This window comes from Pelecanus crispus, chromosome 11 (assembly GCF_030463565.1).
Source record: "Pelecanus crispus isolate bPelCri1 chromosome 11, bPelCri1.pri, whole genome shotgun sequence".
Taxonomy (NCBI): domain Eukaryota; kingdom Metazoa; phylum Chordata; class Aves; order Pelecaniformes; family Pelecanidae; genus Pelecanus; species Pelecanus crispus.
The window spans coordinates 23,972,237-23,990,291 of NC_134653.1; the positions used below are offsets into that span (position 1 = coordinate 23,972,237).

Consider the following 18,055-nt stretch of genomic DNA (forward strand, 5'->3'; position numbering starts at 1 on the left):
GGAGGTGCTGGTGCAGGGGATCTGCACCCAACAAGGGTGGCTCCTTTGCCCTTCCAAGGAGCGCTGTGTTACACTGCATCCTTCCCCAGTTGCCTGAAAACCAGAGGGGCGAGAGTGAGTGTGTGTGTGTGCACATGCCCATCTGTGATAGTGTCTGGGGGAAGGACTCCAGGTGGAAGAAACGGGCTGAGAAAGAACAGAATTTGGGAGCAGCAGGGGGTCTGGCATGCGAAGGGGTGCAGGGGTCTGTTCCTCCCTGCACATGGATCACCATAATCTCCTGCTGCCCCATGGACCCACCCATTTCCTCTCCTCCCACAAAGATCAACTGCTCTTGATGGCCCTTTCCAGCAGCATTTAGTCTTCCTGTTCCCTGGGGGAGGAAGGGAGGTCAGACTGGCCTTGCTCCTGTCATGGAGAGGAAAAGGTATGACTACATCTTCCCAGAGGAAGGCAAAATGTCAGCCCTTCATTGCAAGTGTGCTGCCCTGCCCTGTCGGTGCCTTGTGTCAGCCTGGGTCCCTCCTCTGAGTTCCTCTCCCCAGAAAGAGATCTTCAGTCCTTGGTTCTTGGCCATTAAAAGTGTTCACCTTCTACCATGTTTTGTTACAGCAAGTGGCCAAGAAAATGAATCTGGATATGAGGAAAACTTCATCACTGTGGAAGGACCAGGCCCTGGTGGAGATTAACATCGCTGTGCTGTACAGCTTCCAGGTACCTGAGTAGCAGGACTCTGTTGTGTTTGGGTCAGGCTTGAGGGACACAAGTATTGGATGGGACAAGGATGGAGGCATCTGCCTAAGGACAATGGCAGCAGCTGATACACTCAGCTGAAATTGTGCTGTGCCTTCCTAGTTTTGGGCTGTTCCAGGAGCCTGCAGTGGAATTTAATAATCTCTGTGCCCTGGATGTTGCAAAGACATCACTACCAGCATCTGAGTTCTGCTGGTCCAGAGGGAGTGCCCCTAGAGGGCAAGATCCAGCCCTTCTGTCCCATCCATGAGGCAAGAATTGGCCCAGGTTCTCCTCTCACTTGCACTTAAAGGTTGAGTAGCAAAACCAGTCCTTGGCAACCCGACTTCAGAGGGTGGAAGCTGGGAGCCAGAGCTGGATCAGAACTGCTCGTTGTGTTGTGCAAGCCATGAATGAGTTCCCCAAGGGTCTGAGCAGGGGATGCACCATCCCATTCATGCCATCTTAGTCTTTGCTTGGCCCATGACAAATAACAGAAGGAACAGCCATCCCATAGTGCATCTACTCAGGAAGGACAAGGGCAGCTTCTCAGCCCTGGAAAAAGACATTGCTCGGTGACTGTGCTCCTTGGGAAGACCAGGGTCAGCAGCCACCCAGTGTCACCTCCAAAGGTACAGTCCTGTAAGACCATGGAGTGAGGCATTTTTGGGTCAAACAGCTGCAAAAGTAAAATTTTGGCTTTCACCTTCTGGGGACTATTAACCCACAGTTGTTGGTTCTGCTTTCTTCTCCTTCAAACAGAGTGACAAGGTGACCATTGTGGATCACCACTCAGCCACTGAGTCCTTTATCAAGCACATGGAGAATGAGTACCGATGCCGTGGAGGCTGTCCTGCTGACTGGGTGTGGATTGTCCCACCAATGTCTGGCAGTATCACCCCAGTTTTCCATCAGGAAATGCTCAACTACCGTCTCACACCCTCCTTTGAGTACCAGGTACTGTCTGCACCTTACCTTTCACCAGTGCTGCATGCCCAAAGGTAAGGGTGCATAGAGCAGGGTGGGAGCTGGAGTTCAGAAAATGCAGGAAGGAGAAGGACACTATCTAATCCCTTCAACAAGCTGTCCCTCAAGGCAGTGAAGTTCATGAACAGGTATAATTCATGATTCCCCCTAATATGGTGTAATAACCCATGGATGTTATACCTTTTCCCAGGGCAATGGCTTTTTGCCCCTCAATGGGAACATGGGACATGATGAGGCCCCAACTTTTACCCTTGGAAGTGGAACTAAGCAGAGTTCCTCCCTTTGGAAGTGCCTGATTTTGCACTTTGATGGGTAGGTGAGGAAATGACCTGGTAGTCACCGTATCCCTCCTCCCTCCAGCCTGCAGGTTTGAGTGGATGGATCCTGCCAGCTTGGGGATCCAACAACTTGATGGGGGGAACTCCTGCCCAGCAGGCCAAGCAGCAGGCTGAAATGCTGGTGCTGGAGTATTTAACACTTCAGACCATGGGAAAAAGGGCCTTAAGCAAACACGCCCTCATTAGCCAACCATCCCTGCTCCGGTGGTTTTCACACAATGTGACCTTTAGTCAAGAGCCCTTAAGGAACAATCACAAAACAGGAGCAGTCTGTTCATTTCTATAAGCAATCCACCAGGAACCCTGATGGTTCCTGGCCCTGATTACAGACAGCCGCCTGCAAGGGCACTGAATCAGCTTCTGTGTGCTTGTTCCTTGCTTCAGTTGCCCCCACTTCCCAAAGGGCCTCTTAGGAAAAAAAAACCCGTGGGCTGGGGAGGAGGAAGGATGTGTTTCCATCACGTCTCCCCTTCTCGTGTTGCCTGCCTTCTCTTTGCTTGTGGTCATTTAATGCCCATCTCAGACATGAGAAGGCATTTGGCCAGATGCTGTTACAAGCCATCAAGGTTTTATTATATTGCAGTTTTTCTGTGCATACTCCATTGCCCCACTGCTTCAAGAAACCCACAGGGCTCCAAGGACCAGGGACCTATACAAGAGATCAAGAGCTGTGTAGAGGTCAGCTAGTCCTCCCCTAGAGTGACTAGAGGAATTCAATGCTCAGTGCTGTAGATACAGCATTTCTCGAAGGTCTGAGCACTGCCCATCAGCCACTGCTACTCTCCTCTCTCCTAGCCGGACCCCTGGAACACCCACGTGTGGAAAGGGGTCAACGGGACGCCTACCAAGAAGAGGGCCATTGGCTTTAAGAAGTTAGCAAAGTAAGTACCAGTGGACTTTGAAAAGCCCTGGAGTGCTTGGGGCTGGTCCTGATTTTGGACAGCTCTGTTTGCTGTGCTGTTTGATAGCGCTACCCTACAGATGTGTGCAAACTGATTGGTTGCGAGCCTGGATCTCAGGCCACTGAAGGCTTTAGCTGCCAAGAGGGACATTTGGAGAAACAGACAGTCCTTTGAACACCCCATTAGACCACCAAAAGGTGTGTGACCAGGTGAATAGTCTCTTCTCTCAAGCTGGTTCATTCTCCAGTAAGGTGGTCTTCAATGCTCAGGAATGTCTTTCTCACTTTGTGGGGGTACATTGCCTGTTTCTGCTTTCATAGCCTCCTGGGGCAGAGAGATCAGTCATCACTGTTCAAGGCCATGCTGGCACAAGCAAGATGATAGTCGTGGCCATATTTCTCTTTCTCTCACTGACTTTCTAGGTGCTCGAGGAGCACTTGTCTCCAGTGCATGTCTAAACCTCCAAACACCCACTTTGCAAGGAGGGGAGAGATAGGAATAAGGAATCTCCCTACAGGTAGCAGATGGATCAGGACCAAGCTGAGATTTGCACTTCACGGCCAGTTGACCCCTAGTAATGGGCCACACAAGTCCTTCTCCCCTGCCAAAGCAGTCAGCAGGAGTGTAGGAATGAAGTGTAATTTGGACCCTTTGGCTGATCCTGGCCTGAATGCCTCCCCTGTAGGCCATTGGCAGAGAGGTTCTTGTAGGAGCTGCTGGCTCTGCAGTAGCAGAACCCTGGACCAAGATTTTGAAGGGCTGGGTCTGCCCTGGTATCTGTGGCCAGGCTGCCAGGTGGCCTTGTGCTGTTCACAGCATCTCCCCATGCTTCAGTTTCCCCAGGTCACTACTATCAGTTTGTTCCCACTCTTCAGCTGTCACCTTCTGTAGGGTATTTTCCATGGCGCATCCATAAACATGATCAGCAGCTGATGAATGTGCTCCTTAGGCTGACACTGGTGCCTAGGTCTGGGCTGCAGCCCGGAGCTGGTGGAGAGCACAGGAAGATTAATTGAGCCATTGAGTTAGAAGAAACAATGCTTTTATTTGTGTGTGTGTGAGATTGATAAATGATTTTATAAAAATGTGAGCATGACAGGTAATTTAAAAAAAAAAAATCTCCATTGTGCCTGATGGGGGGTGGGGGAGAATTATTTTTGTAGTTCACCATTAATCCTGCCTGGATCTGAGCTAATCAGCTGAACAAGCGGTGTATTGAGCCCAGCAGTCCTGAGTGTTGCACTTGGCACTGGTCGCAGCATGATCTTTATGCCTGTTCAGACAGGCTGTGCTGGTTCTGGCCACATCAGAGCATTCAAACCTGCAGTTCCTGCCCATCCTGCCTCTTCCCTCCCCTGGGCCAGTGTAAGCCCTAGGGACAGGGGACACTGCCATCATGGGAAAGAAAGGGGCAACTTTAATATGCAGAACTACGCTGAGGAATGATTGTATAGCAGCAAATATAAATGCTCCTGAAGCTGACTTCAACATGGAGGGGAGCTGCCTGGAGGACGCAGGACATAGCAGCCTGGTGGGGTTTCTTCCTCTTCTTCCCTCCCTTTTCTCTTTTTCTTTCCCAAGTGATTTTCCAAACATAGAGCATTTCTTCCCTCCTTGGCTGGAGGGGCAGGTGGAAGCTGGGCTTCTCTTCTCCTGCCAGTGTAACCAGTACAGCTGCAATCTCCATTCCCCATAGCTCATCTGAAGGGGATGCAGGAGTCCTGCTGAACTTGACCACCTGGGGCAGGGGCTGATCACCCTGTTGAAGTGAATCAAGCAGCCTTTATGTTTGCAAAGGCCAAAGAGATGCTTTGTGCTCTCTCAGCCCCCCTAAAACTGCCCCTTCCCTATTGCAACACACCATGCTAAATCCAGACCTGCCTTTCTGGTGGCCCCATTTAAAGGCTTGATGGTCCACTTAGAAAAGGTGAAGAGATATTCTGCACTTAGGAAAAATAATGTTGATGTCCAAATTCTGTGATTATGAATGGCCCTAATATAATAAACTTGTCACACTGGGCTCAGTGCCCCACTGTGCAACCCAAAGCTGGCTGATGACAGCCTCTCTTGTCCCCCATCATTGTGCTCCCACTGATGCCAAGCCATCCAGCAGCGTTAGCACAGATAAAGAGCCAGTGTTTCTAGTGCTGCTTCACCTTGGACAGGATTAGAGAGGCCGGTGACCTCCCAGGGCCTCTCTGCCCTGCTGTCAGAGCTGAGCCAGTGGGGAAAACTGAAGCAAATGCATCCAGTCACGATGGCAGCCAGAGGAGGCAGCCGGCTAGACACAGCCCTGCAAATACTCAAATAAATGTGCAACCTCTCAGCCTCAGGAGGGCTGTTCCTCTGAGTAAAGTTCATAGCATTGCTGGAGTACAAATCAAAGGGACTACAGACAGCCTTGTCTGACCTCAGTGTCTCGGGGCTTTGTGTGTGATGTGTGGAGCCTGGGTGCTTCTGCTTGGCTAGGACACATCCTGCAGAAAGGCAGCCAGGTAGGATTTAAAGACACGAAGAGATGGAGAAGCCACTGTTCCTCTCATAGCTTGGGGTCTGGTTGGTCTCCAGCTTTTACTTTGAGGTTACCTGGTCACTGCTTTCAGCAACTGCTGCCCCTGATTCTTCTTCTGCTTCTCTGTCCCTGCAGAAAGACCACTTCTACACCTGGTTTAGCATTTTCCTCCTTATACCCATGCAGGTATTTCAGCTCTGTGTTCAAGCTCCCCCATCCAGTCTTTCTCTCTGACAAGTCAAAATGAACATGCTCTTCCATAGCCTCCCTGTTTGGCATATAACAACAAAAAAAGTGATGCTTCAAGTTCAAAGCAGGCTGTTAATTTAATACATAAAATGGTGTGAATAGTCTGGGCTAGAGGCACTGACAAGGAAGCAAGCTCTCTTACTGGGATTTATTCTTGCTTCCTAGGGCTGTGAAGTTCTCAGCCAAGCTGATGGGACAGGCCATGGCCAAGAGGGTCAAAGCAACCATCCTGTACGCCACTGAAACAGGGAAGTCACAGGTCTATGCAAAAACTCTGTGTGAAATCTTCAAGCACGCTTTCGATGCCAAGGTATTGTACTAGCTCCCAGCCCCTGCAAGATTATCTGTGCATCTGGGTGGCCCAAGGAAATACATGGCTGTTGGAAAATACACAGCTCAACTCATGTGGAGCTTCCCAGCCGCCAAGGGTCTCCAGAAGCTCCCAGGACGTGACCTTGTAGGTCTGGATTGAAACCTGCACATGAATAGCATTTCCAGCTAATGCTCCTGTAGGCATTGTGGCATACATCTGTCTTCTGCCTCTCAGGTGGTAGCCCCATGGTTTGTCCACGTCCCTTGACGCTCTTGTTCTGTCCTCCCTGTGTGGAGATCATGCACTGTCATGGAGTCAGCAAGGAGATGCTGCTCCTATCCCCAGGTGGACTGGGGTCCATCCCAGGAGACTGGCTGGTGGTAGAGCTCCCCACCAAGGGCCTCTTGCTAACACCTCTGTTGCTCCCAGGTGATGTCCATGGACGAGTATGACATTGTGCACCTAGAGCATGAAACCATGGTCCTGGTGGTCACAAGCACATTTGGCAATGGAGACCCACCTGAAAATGGAGAGGTAGGACAAAGCACGGGCATGGGTGACTATGGCAGGGACACGGGCAGAAGAGAAGGGGTGGGGAACAGGGAAGAGCATCCTCTTTTTGCTCAGCCTGAGCTGGAATGCCCAAACAGGTCCAGGTTCTGTGTGATACCTGGTGCTGTACCTGCCTGCCTCCAGCCTGCTCTGAAATAGGGATATCTACTTATTCCCTGCTGTGAGACAAGTAGCTAATCTGTTGCTAAATTCATCCTGTACAACTGATGTCGGTGTCACACAAAAGGTGCCAGTCCCTTGGCTGGGGAGCTACGACCTCATCCAGCCCTGTACAACAGAGTTGCAGGCTGCTTGGAACAGCAAGCAGAAAGCAGAGCCGCTGTCCAGGCTTTCATCACATCTTTGTTTCCTGCAAAGAATGGCAAAACTGATGGCCTTTTTTTATTTCTTCTCTGTAGAAATTTGGCTGCGCATTAATGGAGATGAAGAATCCCAACTCCAACCTGGAGGAGAGGAAGTAAGAGCACCCCAAAACCCTCCCTTCCCACTCACAACCCCAGCAAGCAGGCAGCCCAGCAGCCGGAACAACCTGCTTCTCTGCTTTCCTCCTCTCAGAAGGGAGTGTGAAATCGTCATGCAGGTTTCAAGCTTGCAAAGGTCCAAGGGATGGGACCTGCCTGGAGAACCAGGGGATGGAGCAGGTGGAGGTCCCAGGGAGGACAAAAGCACTGAGTCAGGCATGCCTGTGGACTCCAGCTTGTAATTCCCTGGGCTGGCATTTTAAAGCTTCTCTCTTCAGCTGTAAGAGGCAGGCATGTATGAAAAAAAACAAATAAAAGCAGGAATTCCCCAAAAATCATCAAATCTGAGAGCTGGGACTGTCCAGAAGACACCAAAATAGTAAGACTTGGAGGTAGAAGGGAATCCCCACTATGTGGCTGTAAATGGGGGAAGGCTTCAGAACCAAATTTAACTTCTTGCATTATTTGAAAATTTTTCTAGGGAAAATAAGAGCTGTTATAAATTCTGGCTGTGATGTTTGTAGCAGTAAGTCTGGAACTGGTACCTTGGAGACAGGGTCTAGGGTTCTAGAAAATCCCCCACTGGTGGAAGATGAGCCTTGAGCATCTCAGTGCACGCCCCAGAGGCTGGGAAGTGAGGGCAGCTGGCAAAGTGTTAATCATTTGGGGCCTCCTCTTATTTTAGCTATTAAGTACAATATATTTCGCTTAACTGGGACGCTGCTCTGCTCTGGAGTCCCTCCTGAGTTAACACAGTGATGCTCACAACTGGCAAAAGGCTGCTCCTTAATTAAGGCAGAATTAGCACTGGCCAGTGATGCAGTGCAATTTAACTGCCCTGACTTTCTGCTTGAGCAGTGCAGAGCAGAACTGGTGGGGCTGCAGAGCGGTGACAAACACCACTGGGCAGGGCAGGGACCAATTTGTACCTCTGGCGATGCAGCAGCCCTGAAGTGGTCTCCTTGCTGTGCAGCCAAGTCATCTGATGGATCCCCACAGAGCTTGCAAGCCGAAAACGCATTAGGTTTCTAATGGCCTCATGCCTTAATGGGGACAGCTGACAAAACGGGACATGCAGGCTGCCCTGGCAGCGTCTGGATGGAGAAGGGCCATTTTGCGTGTAGTTCTTACCCCAAGGATCTTCACTTTTAGGGGCTGGGTTGGTGCAACAATGGGTTGGGTGCAGAGGTGCTACCCATAGCAAGCCAGGCAGATTTAAGGCGGACAAAAGCACCTGAGGTCAGTGCTGACTGTCCCAGCCACCTCTAAATGTAATTTAAGGGACTGGCAGGAGTTTCTAAGAGCTGGGACAGCCTGTGGCTTGGTTACCTGACAGCAAAAGTGGTCAGAGTGCTGGAAAAAGTGACCTGCAAGGACAGATCAAAAGGGTGAGAGCTATTTTATCTGGAGGAGACAGAAATGCAGTGCGGTAGCAGACTTCACATACAGAAGAGGTGACTGCAGAGGTGGAGGGAATAAATTACACCCTGTGGCCCCCCCGGGACAGGCCAAGAGGTCCTGACTCTGGATGGTAGGAAGAGATGCTGATGTTAAGCATGAAAAAAAGCTTTTGCAATGAGAAAAGATGGCCTGGAGGAGGCCGTCTGGGGAAGAAGGGCAGCGCCAGCCTGGTGTCTGTAGGGAAGGGCTGGATAGAGCAGCTCCTGCCCATGCACCCCATGGACTCCCAGCTCCATGTCCACCAGGGGATGGTGAAGGCGGGGATCAGTGACCTCTCTAAGCCACAGTGTCTCGAGGAGCCTGCCAGGGTGTTGCAGCCACAGCTCTCTGACCACAGCCCAGGGGTTTTGCTATGGTTGTATATTTGGTTCCTTCTGTCTTACAGCAAGGGTTTTCCAACCGTTTTCAGAGGCATTCATAAACCATTCCTATTCAAGGACCCCGCTGTTCAAATCCAGCCCATCCTTCAGCAGCCATCCCCTGCCTATTCATTTCAGCAAAAGCTGCCGGTGCCCCGACCTTGGGCCCAGCACCCAAGTGGGGAACGTGGGCCTCATGCTGGTAGGCTGTGCTGTCCTGCCTTCACCATGTAACCCGGGGTGAGTACATGGTCCAGGGACAGCAGAGAAAGAAGTGGGGCCATCCAGATGGAGTGAAGCAGAATAGCATGAGAGGTCTGGGTGGAAGGAGGAGGCTCCAGAGCAGACACGGAGCACAGGGCTCTACGACCCTGGCAGTTATTTTGCTCAGGGGTTGTCTCCTCTGCGTGGTGTGCTGGGTGCAGGAGGTCTGCTGTGACTCATCCACACACTACTGCTTCATTGCTCTCGCAGTATATTTAGAAACTCTTGTGTAGAGCAATTTTTGAAGATGGTTCAATTCAGAAATACTTCTGCTGTTGTCAGATTTTTTCCTCCACTCCCCTTCCCCCTCCTCATCCCCTCTTCTCTCCTTTTTTTTTTTTTTTTTTCACTTCCTATGAATGAAAAACCTTCAGAATATCTGTTCAGACATATGCCTGACCTTGTGTGCAACCAGGGAAGGACAGGTAAAGCAAAAGGTCCTGTCAGCTCTGCACCGCTGGGGACAACGTGGTGGCCAACACCTGGGTTAACCCACTGGGAGGTGACTGGATGACCCCATGGAGAAGACCAGGTCCAGCTGTGGGGATGCAACATACGGGCTGCTATGGCATACCCCCAGGAGGGAGCACATTTCTCTGCTCTAGCCACTGATCATGGTGCCTGCTCATGAAATACTGCGCCATGAGCTTGAGCCTGCTCTGGTTTGGTCTCCTCCACAATCCAGTCCCCTCTGAGCATGCAGCCTGGTAGGAACCACACGCACATATCACCACTGTAATACCTGATGTTGTTGCTGTTTGCAGGAGCTACAAGGTCCGTTTCAACAGTGTCTCCTCTTACTCGGATGCACGGAAATCCTCAAGCGATGGCCCTGACTCCAGGGACAACTTTGAAAGCACGGGGCCCCTGGCTAATGTCAGGTAAATAGGACACGGTGGGAGGCAGCAATTTCCTGGGACAGAGCTGGAGCTGGTGCTGCACAGAGCCTCTTTCTTCTACCACAGCTCTTACCTAACACATGATGTATTTTTGCAATGTGCAGATCCCTTCACGCTCCCTCATGCTGATGTTGGCTGTGGTGGTGTGGGAGGGAGAGACATTGTCCCTCCCAGCTCGGTAGCCACAGCTGTGTCACCTCTTCACAGGTTCTCCGTGTTTGGGCTGGGGTCGCGTGCTTACCCCCATTTCTGCGCCTTTGCCCGGGCAGTGGACACTCTCCTGGAGGAGCTGGGTGGAGAGCGGATCCTCCGCATGGGAGAAGGGGACGAGCTCTGTGGCCAAGAGGAGTCCTTCAGGACCTGGGCCAAGAAGGTCTTCAAGGTAACCCGCTTCCCTTGTGCTCCAGGGAGGAGCAGGGGCAGAAAGACACAGGGACAGAGCAAAGCTGCTGGTTAGAGCTGGATCAAAACCCAGCCTCTCCTTCCCTACACTGGGACACCCATCCATCACCCTGGCCCACAATAAAGAGGTTCTCCAGAATCAGAGCTGATGCTCTGGTTTGTGCTGACTGCCAAAGGGTGAGCACTATGTTGAATTCCTGCATTATCCCAGATGCCTGGCTGAGGAGGGCACCACAAGATACGTCCATGGCCACCAGTACAGCCCTACACCATTGGGATGTGTATGTGTATATCCCCCATGTGTTGGCTGAGGTGGGTGGGACAAGGGGGGTCATGGGACTTGGTCAGAAAGCCCAGGGGCAGCAGGGAGATGCCTGAGAGCCTGGTGCATGCTGCAGGCAGCGTGCGACGTGTTCTGCGTGGGGGACGACGTCAACATTGAGAAAGCAAACAACTCCCTCATCAGCAACGACCGGAGCTGGAAGAGGAGCAAGTTTCGCCTGACTTACGTGGCTGAAGCCCCAGAACTCACACAAGGTACGAAGACAGGGTCACCCCGGAGGGCTCTAGACATGGGGCAGGTGGAAGAGAAGACATGGTGGGCTCAAGTGGCAGCAAAGGGGCCAAATCTCCTTACTTATTCTGTGTTAAATTACCAGCATTTCAGTCTTGCCTTTCCCCTCCGTCACATGCCCAAGGAGCAGTTTGTGATGGTCTCAGGCCCCTCTGGCTGGTCCCTGTCTGTATCTGTAACAGAGATGTTGGGATATGAACTGATCTCCCTCCTCCTGACCCCATTTTTTGAAGCAAAGAGCTGGAAACCTGGGAGTTTTCCAAGCCCGCTTTGTCCAAATGCCGCTCCACTGAGCGTTGCGGTGCAATCGCAGGTCCAGCCCACCGACACCTGGCCCCTCAGCACGGCTCCTGCAGCTGATGATCTGCCACACTGGCTTAGCTTTTCCCAAATTCAGGCTCTTTGCTACCAGCCAGGTGGTACTGGCAGCAAGAGGTGCATGCCTGCACGTGACGGCACGTCCCCGTGCCTTGTGCGGGTGGTTTCGGAGTCCTCCTCAGTCACTAACAAAAGGGACATGTGTTGGGTTCTCCCCTGGGGTTTTTGATCCCCCAGGCTCACTGAAGCTTTGCAGAATATTGGGACAGGAGGGTGGTTGAGCCCATGGCCCACTTGCTGTGGCTGGCATCAGCCAGGTCCAGTCCAAAGGGCTGAACCCGCAGCAGCAGCCGACAGCCCTGCAAAAGCCAGAAGGTGCTTTGGCCACACTGTGCTGCATTGCTTCACTGACTGTCCTCCTCTGCAGGATTGTACAGCATCCACAAAAAACGTGTCTATGCAGCCCGGCTTATCACACGCCAGAACCTGCAGAGCCCAAAGTCCAGGTAGGAGATGCAGCTGCCCCGGGACCTGTGGGAGCTGAATGCACTTGTGGTGCACCCAAGCATCCATTCATGCGGTGCTGCAAATATCCCCTGACCCCTGAATGTCCCATGATACCATCTTTGTGCAAATCATCACCAAGGCTGGAAACCATGTTAACCCAGGGAAGGGTGTTTCCTGCCTTCTTACACAGTGAAATCTCTGCTGCTACATAAATTAACCTGCTGCCTGTAAGGATGAGAAGATGGGTGGCCACACTTGTGGAGTGGCAGGGTGCATGCAAAGGAAGGATAACATTGCTGAAGCAAGAGGTTAGACCAGTTTTCCCTTTTAAAAACTCCCTGAGGGTGAGTCAGCAGCGAGGGGAGGCAGACACTGCAGTGTCCTTTCTAGCTCCCTCCTGCGACTTTGGTGACGTGCTCAGCAGGGCATCAGGACTTGGATATGCTACCACTGCCCAGCACACCCAGTGCCTCTTGAGGCAGCGACTCCCTGGAGGACTCCCCCCAAACAAGTCCTGCTTTTTCTCCTTTCCCTGTAGTCGCTTGACAATTTTCCTGCGCCTCCACACCAATGGACACCAGGAACTGCAGTACCTGCCTGGAGACCACTTGGGTGTGTTTCCAGGGAACCATGAAGACTTGGTCAATGCCTTGATTGACAGACTTGAAGATGCCCCTCCGACCAACCAGCTGGTGAAGGTGGAGCTCCTGGAGGAGAGGAACACAGCTCTAGGTAACCAGGGCCACCTCTACATAGAGGTGGCCTCTCTCCTCCTCACCCGTCCCTTGTAGCGGTTCTTGTAGCATCTCGGGGAGGTAGGTGGCCCCCAGGAGAAATCATTTTCCATCTCACTGGTGCATTCGCCTGGATTGGGAGCACCTCCTTCAACCTTCCCCTGCCCAGAGCCATTGCTTACCTGCATTTGGGGTGTAGAGCACAGGTTTGAAGGGTGAGCAGGACCCTGGGGAGAAGATGTTTCCTTGTTCTTCAGAAAAATTAAAGGCATTTATATTCTCATGCAAAGAGCAATGTCTAGGACCGGAAAGAAGAATTAAAGGATCTTGATGGACCATCCCAACACTGTATTTCAGGGATAAGTCTGATACCTACTGCCATGCACAGTGTAACCAGAGATGGAAAACAGTACCAACTCAGGGTGACCAGGGCTGAAGGTGGTAGAGTATCACTCATTTGTGCTCATTGTACAGCATCTCACCTGTAGCATGAGGCTATCTCATTGACTCTTCTTTCCAGCTCTTCATCATTCACCGTCTCAGAGCTGATAAGGGGGAATGAAAGCAAGGATTTATCCACCTTAGCTCCTGTGTTCAGCTGATCCCATGGTTGTGCTGAATTCCCTCCTGACAGGTGTCATCAGTAACTGGACAGATGAGAACCGTATCCCACCATGCACCATCTTCCAGGCTTTTAAGTACTATTTGGACATCACCACCCCTCCCACACCCCTGCTGCTGCAGCAGTTTGCTTTGTTGGCCACAAGTGACAAGGAGAAGAAACGTCTGCAGGTCCTTAGCAAGGTAAAGTCTCAGACCCCAAGCCCCAAGTTCCTCAAGGCTCTGGGGACAACCACAACCCCAGGGAATTTTCATCCCACACTGTAGTTAGGCTGAGTCTCTACCCATGACAGCAGGGCTTCTCCTGCCTGCCTTCACTGCCACCCACCCCAGCTTTGCCACAGGCCCGGTGGGATATTGGCAGAGGTACCTGGCTTGGACAAGGTTGATGCTGCAGTGCTCTCCATCCTCCCTCTCTCCCTCCCTCCCTCTTTCCCTGGCTGCAGGGCTTGCAGGAGTATGAGGAATGGAAGTGGTCCAAGAACCCCACCATCGTGGAGGTGCTGGAGGAGTTCCCCTCAGTGCAGATGCCCTCCACGTTGCTGCTCACACAGCTCCCCCTCCTCCAACCGCGCTACTACTCCATCAGTTCCTCCCCAGAGATGTACCCAGGCGAGGTCCACCTCACTGTGGCAGTGGTCTCCTATCGTACGAGAGGTACCATGCTTATGCGGGGGTCAGTGGAGACAGGCTTGGTATGGAGAGCAGGGAAAAAGCATTAGCACGTGGGCAACACCACAAGGTCTTTGGCAGAGAGATGTTATTTTAAAGTCTTTCTACCTGCTGTAGTGACTGGATTCCTTCAACCCATGACACTGCTGTCCCATGTTATGGAGAATGGCCATCCTTCAAAGGGCAGTGTATTGCAGAGATGCCAGATCTGGGTCAGGTACCAACAACAGACCAGCCATGGTGGCTCCAACCTCCATGTGGGATCATTTGTTTGCCCACACCAAAGTCCACATTGCCACAACTAGCCAGATTTCTGTACCTGTGCAAGCACTGATGTGTCCAAGCAACCCTGGTCATGGTGTAGATGGACACAGCCCCATCACCCCTGTAGCAGGCAGGACACAGGGGAAGACACTGGCCATTCATCTGGGGCTCTGATGGAGGGCTTGTATCCGGAAGCACTACAGCATGATATTGCTTCTGCCAAAAAGGACCGAAGAGAAGTTGGGTGCTTCCTAAGTACTGTGGAGGTCCAACTATCCCAGGATGGGGTCCTGGGTGAACTTGGGTAACTCCACAGAGGGATCCAAGTGCCAAACTTCTACCAAGTTTGTGGGAGATGGATGCAGATATAGTAAAGGTTTCAGTGAGGTGTTTATGTGGAAAGTAGCAGGGAGGGTTTCATAAAGGAAAGTAGTAGTTGGAGTTGTTGGCTGGTGTGTCAAGTACAGACCTCCTTTTCTCCCCTCCTAGATGGAGAAGGACCAATCCACCACGGAGTTTGCTCCTCTTGGCTCAATCAGATACAAACCGATGAAATAGTGCCCTGTTTTGTAAGAGGGTAAGTGATCCACACAAGGCAAGGGGTGAAAAAGATGGGGTGAGCCCCCTTGCAGGATGAGCTCTTTGGCCCCAATTCTTCTTTGCAAAGCACTAAGGGTGTGGAGAAAACAGGGCTGGATTTGTAAGCAAACAGGTCCCTCTCAAGTGCAGTTCTTCTGTGCTAAAATGTCACTTTCCAGGATTTCACCTCGTTTTCTACCCCTCCCTCTATGGGTAGTGTCTCAGCTTGCTGTGGGCAGAGGCGAGGGAGGGAGCATCCTGCTTGGGTTTAACTGGTGTCTTCGATGTGTGCAGTGCGCCCGGGTTCCACCTGCCCCAGGATCCCCAGGTGCCCTGCATCCTCATCGGCCCCGGCACCGGCATCGCCCCTTTCCGGAGCTTCTGGCAGCAGCGGCTTTTTGAAATCCAGCACAAAGGTGGGTTGATGCTTGTTCCTCGTTTCGCATATCAGGAGAAACCTGGGCTGGTGGCATGGGGATGGGGGTCCAGTCTCCTTCCCCAGGCTGCCCCAGCAGAGGCAAAGGGCTTCTTGAAGCAGCGGCTGACCCAAATGTAGGCTTGCAGGTCAGCCCAAACTCCCAAAACAATCTCCATGAAAACTATCCTGTAAAACTTTGCAAGTTTTTATGGCAGAACTATAGTGCCAGAGTTGTTTTTTTTCAAAGAACATTAATGCAAATTTATGTAAAATATGCATTTTACATTGATCATTTAGACCATTCAGGGAAAAAAAAGTTGAATTTCTCCCCAAAACCTGGCACAAGCACCCCTGCCATGTGATCTCAGGCCATGCGCTGGCTCAGACAGTGCATTACCCCCTCCTTGCTGGTTTTTCCTCCCTCCCAGTTCAGCCAGGGAAAGCTCCCGGCAGTCTCATGCTGGGTGCTGGGGCTGCTGCCAGAGCTGGAGGGTGGTGGCTTGCAGAAAGCAGGTATCGGTGGTCCCCGGCCTAACTGCTTCCCCCGTCTCCCCCCTAGGTCTGAAGCCTTGTCCTATGGTCCTGGTATTTGGCTGCCGGCAGTCCAGGATTGACCACATTTACAAAGAGGAGACGCTCTTTGCCAAAACCCAAGGTGTCTTCAGAGAGCTGTACACAGCCTACTCCCGGGAACCGGACAAACCAAAGGTGCGTGGCAGGTACTGCTCCAGAGCTGGTGTGGAGTCCTGGGTGGCTGTGGCCAGTCAGCATGGCATGGAGGTGCTGGATCCTTGGCACAGCCACAGTGGCTCATGCCCTGGGGCGCTCTAGTTGCATAAGTGTGCAGGATCATGCCCTTCCCAGTGCAGCCCTGTTCCCAGGGCACATCCCCATCCCTGCGCCAGCCTGAATGTGTGCCCACAATGTGTGCCCTGGAGGGCTGCAGCCATCCTCACCAGGTGGGAGCAGATGAGTAGGGGAAAGGCACATCTTCCCAAGTCGGTGGGCAAGGAGGGATGTCACCCGGTGGGGTGGCCCAGAGCTAGCGCAAACATCTGGTCTAAACCCCCACCACCACCCGAGCAGGTCTGGCAGAGATATACGGTCAAGATGTGAAAATGCAAGAGCAAACGATGCTTTGCTGCTTTACCCATCTCTTTCCTATCGTTGTGGGTGCTGTGAGGTGCAGGCATGCTCCCCCAAAGATGTGGTTGCATTGCATTGCTGCCTTGAAGGCAGCTGGTGCACACAAAGCTGGCTGGAGCGTGCAGGTGAATAGGGCTGAGAAGCTGTAGTTAATCTCAACTCCCACCTCCTCCTCCCTCAGAAATACGTGCAGGACGTGTTACAGGAGCAGCTGGCCCAAACCGTGTTCAAAGCACTGAAGGAGCAGGGAGGCCACATCTACGTCTGCGGGGATGTCACCATGGCCAGGGACGTCCTTAAGACCATTCAGCGCATTGTGAGGCAGCAGGGCCAGCTGTCGGTGGAGGAGGCAGGCACTTTCATCAGCAAGCTGCGGGTGAGTAGTGTCTGCACCACGAGACACCACACGACCTCCTGCCACGGGCGCTGCACCTGGTGCCTCCCTCTGCCGAACAGGCAGCACCGAGGAGATGGGTGCTGGGGGGGGCTGCGGCTCCCACCCACGCTGCCTGCACCTGGGGAAGGTCGGGAGCATGATCTTCCACAGCTTTGGGTGAGCAGTGGTAGTGACCTTGCTTTGCAGGAGCTCTGCTCCAGGCTGCAGCCCCCTCAGCCTGCGCTGGGCTCCTGCGAGGAGCCTGGTGCTGTGCTGAGCACTGGTACAAGCTCTTTTGGGAACCCTTGGTAGCCCAGACAGGGCTTATTCACCTGGTTAAGTCCCCGCTGTCCGTCCATCATTGCAACAAGCTAACAGGGCAGTTTGTGGGTCCCCCTCCCCAAATCTCCTCTGCCTGTGTGGCTGGCTGGCTGCTGCCCTTGGGCAAACACGTTGCTGCAGATAGAATCATAGAATCATAGAATTCTATGAAGTTACAACAGAAGCAGGAGTGAGCTCAGTTTGGGACACAGGCCCGAGAACAGATGCTTGAACAGCTCGGCATCTGCCCAGGAGGATAACTCAGCGCAATTCCTGTGGGACTGCCCCTTCTGAACCATGTCCCCACACTCCATTCAGGAGCCAAGGGAGCCCAGAGCCACGTTTTTAGCGGGTTTACAAGCAAAACCTCTCGTACGTGGGCTGGCCTTGGGCTACTTGTCCCCCTGACAGCCAGGCAGTCCCTGGGTTGCCAGCAGTTGAGGAGGTTTAATGCACTGAGCAGCTCCGCCACTGCCCCACAGTGTGACCTTGGGAAGGTCATTTCACCTCCCCGCTTGTTCCTGCCCCTCTGCCCTGCCCGTCCCACCAGCTCTTGTGACAGGCCCCAGAACACTTGCTGTCTATTTGGTACCTACCCACACCACAAAAGCTTTCTAGTGTAGTACCAACCACTGGTAAATACTATTTTTTTCCTCTCTGCCATCCTCTGTTTCAGGATGACAGCCGGTACCATGAGGATATTTTTGGAGTCACCCTGCGTACGTATGAAGTGACTAACCGCCTTAGATCTGAGTCTATTGCATTCATTGAGGAGAGCAAAAAAGATACAGATGAGTGAGTTGACACGTTTATTTTAACCCCTGCAATGGTCTCCCGAGCACGTGGGCTGTGGGATGGGGAAGTGTCGTGGGTTAGCCCCAGCCAGCAACTAAGCACCACGCAGCTGCTTGCTCACTCCCCCTACCCCGATGGGATGGGGGAGAGAATCGGAGGAGTAAGAGTGAGGAAAACTCCTGGGTTGAGATAAGAACAGTTTAAGAATTGAAATAAAGTAAAATAGTAATGATAAAATAATAGTAGTAGTAGTAATAATAATAATAATAATAATAATA

General features: G+C 52.2%; 1 protein-coding gene across 1 annotated transcript in view; it reads left to right on the forward strand.

The window, feature by feature from the left end:
- The window catches only part of NOS1 (nitric oxide synthase 1), a 39,048-nt gene extending 21,267 nt beyond the window's left edge, over nt 1-17,781 (forward strand). Inside the window, exons 10-27 of the mRNA XM_009480289.2 lie at nt 613-714; nt 1,495-1,689; nt 2,853-2,938; nt 5,886-6,030; nt 6,463-6,567; nt 7,005-7,063; nt 9,916-10,032; nt 10,258-10,432; nt 10,851-10,989; nt 11,772-11,850; nt 12,390-12,583; nt 13,220-13,389; nt 13,653-13,863; nt 14,632-14,719; nt 15,016-15,137; nt 15,699-15,847; nt 16,467-16,661; nt 17,659-17,781. Coding sequence (XP_009478564.1) covers nt 613-714; nt 1,495-1,689; nt 2,853-2,938; nt 5,886-6,030; nt 6,463-6,567; nt 7,005-7,063; nt 9,916-10,032; nt 10,258-10,432; nt 10,851-10,989; nt 11,772-11,850; nt 12,390-12,583; nt 13,220-13,389; nt 13,653-13,863; nt 14,632-14,719; nt 15,016-15,137; nt 15,699-15,847; nt 16,467-16,661; nt 17,659-17,781 — 2,454 coding nt within the window. The remainder of the gene's footprint in view (nt 1-612; nt 715-1,494; nt 1,690-2,852; nt 2,939-5,885; nt 6,031-6,462; nt 6,568-7,004; nt 7,064-9,915; nt 10,033-10,257; nt 10,433-10,850; nt 10,990-11,771; nt 11,851-12,389; nt 12,584-13,219; nt 13,390-13,652; nt 13,864-14,631; nt 14,720-15,015; nt 15,138-15,698; nt 15,848-16,466; nt 16,662-17,658) is intronic.
- The last annotated feature ends 274 nt before the right edge of the window (nt 17,782-18,055 follow it).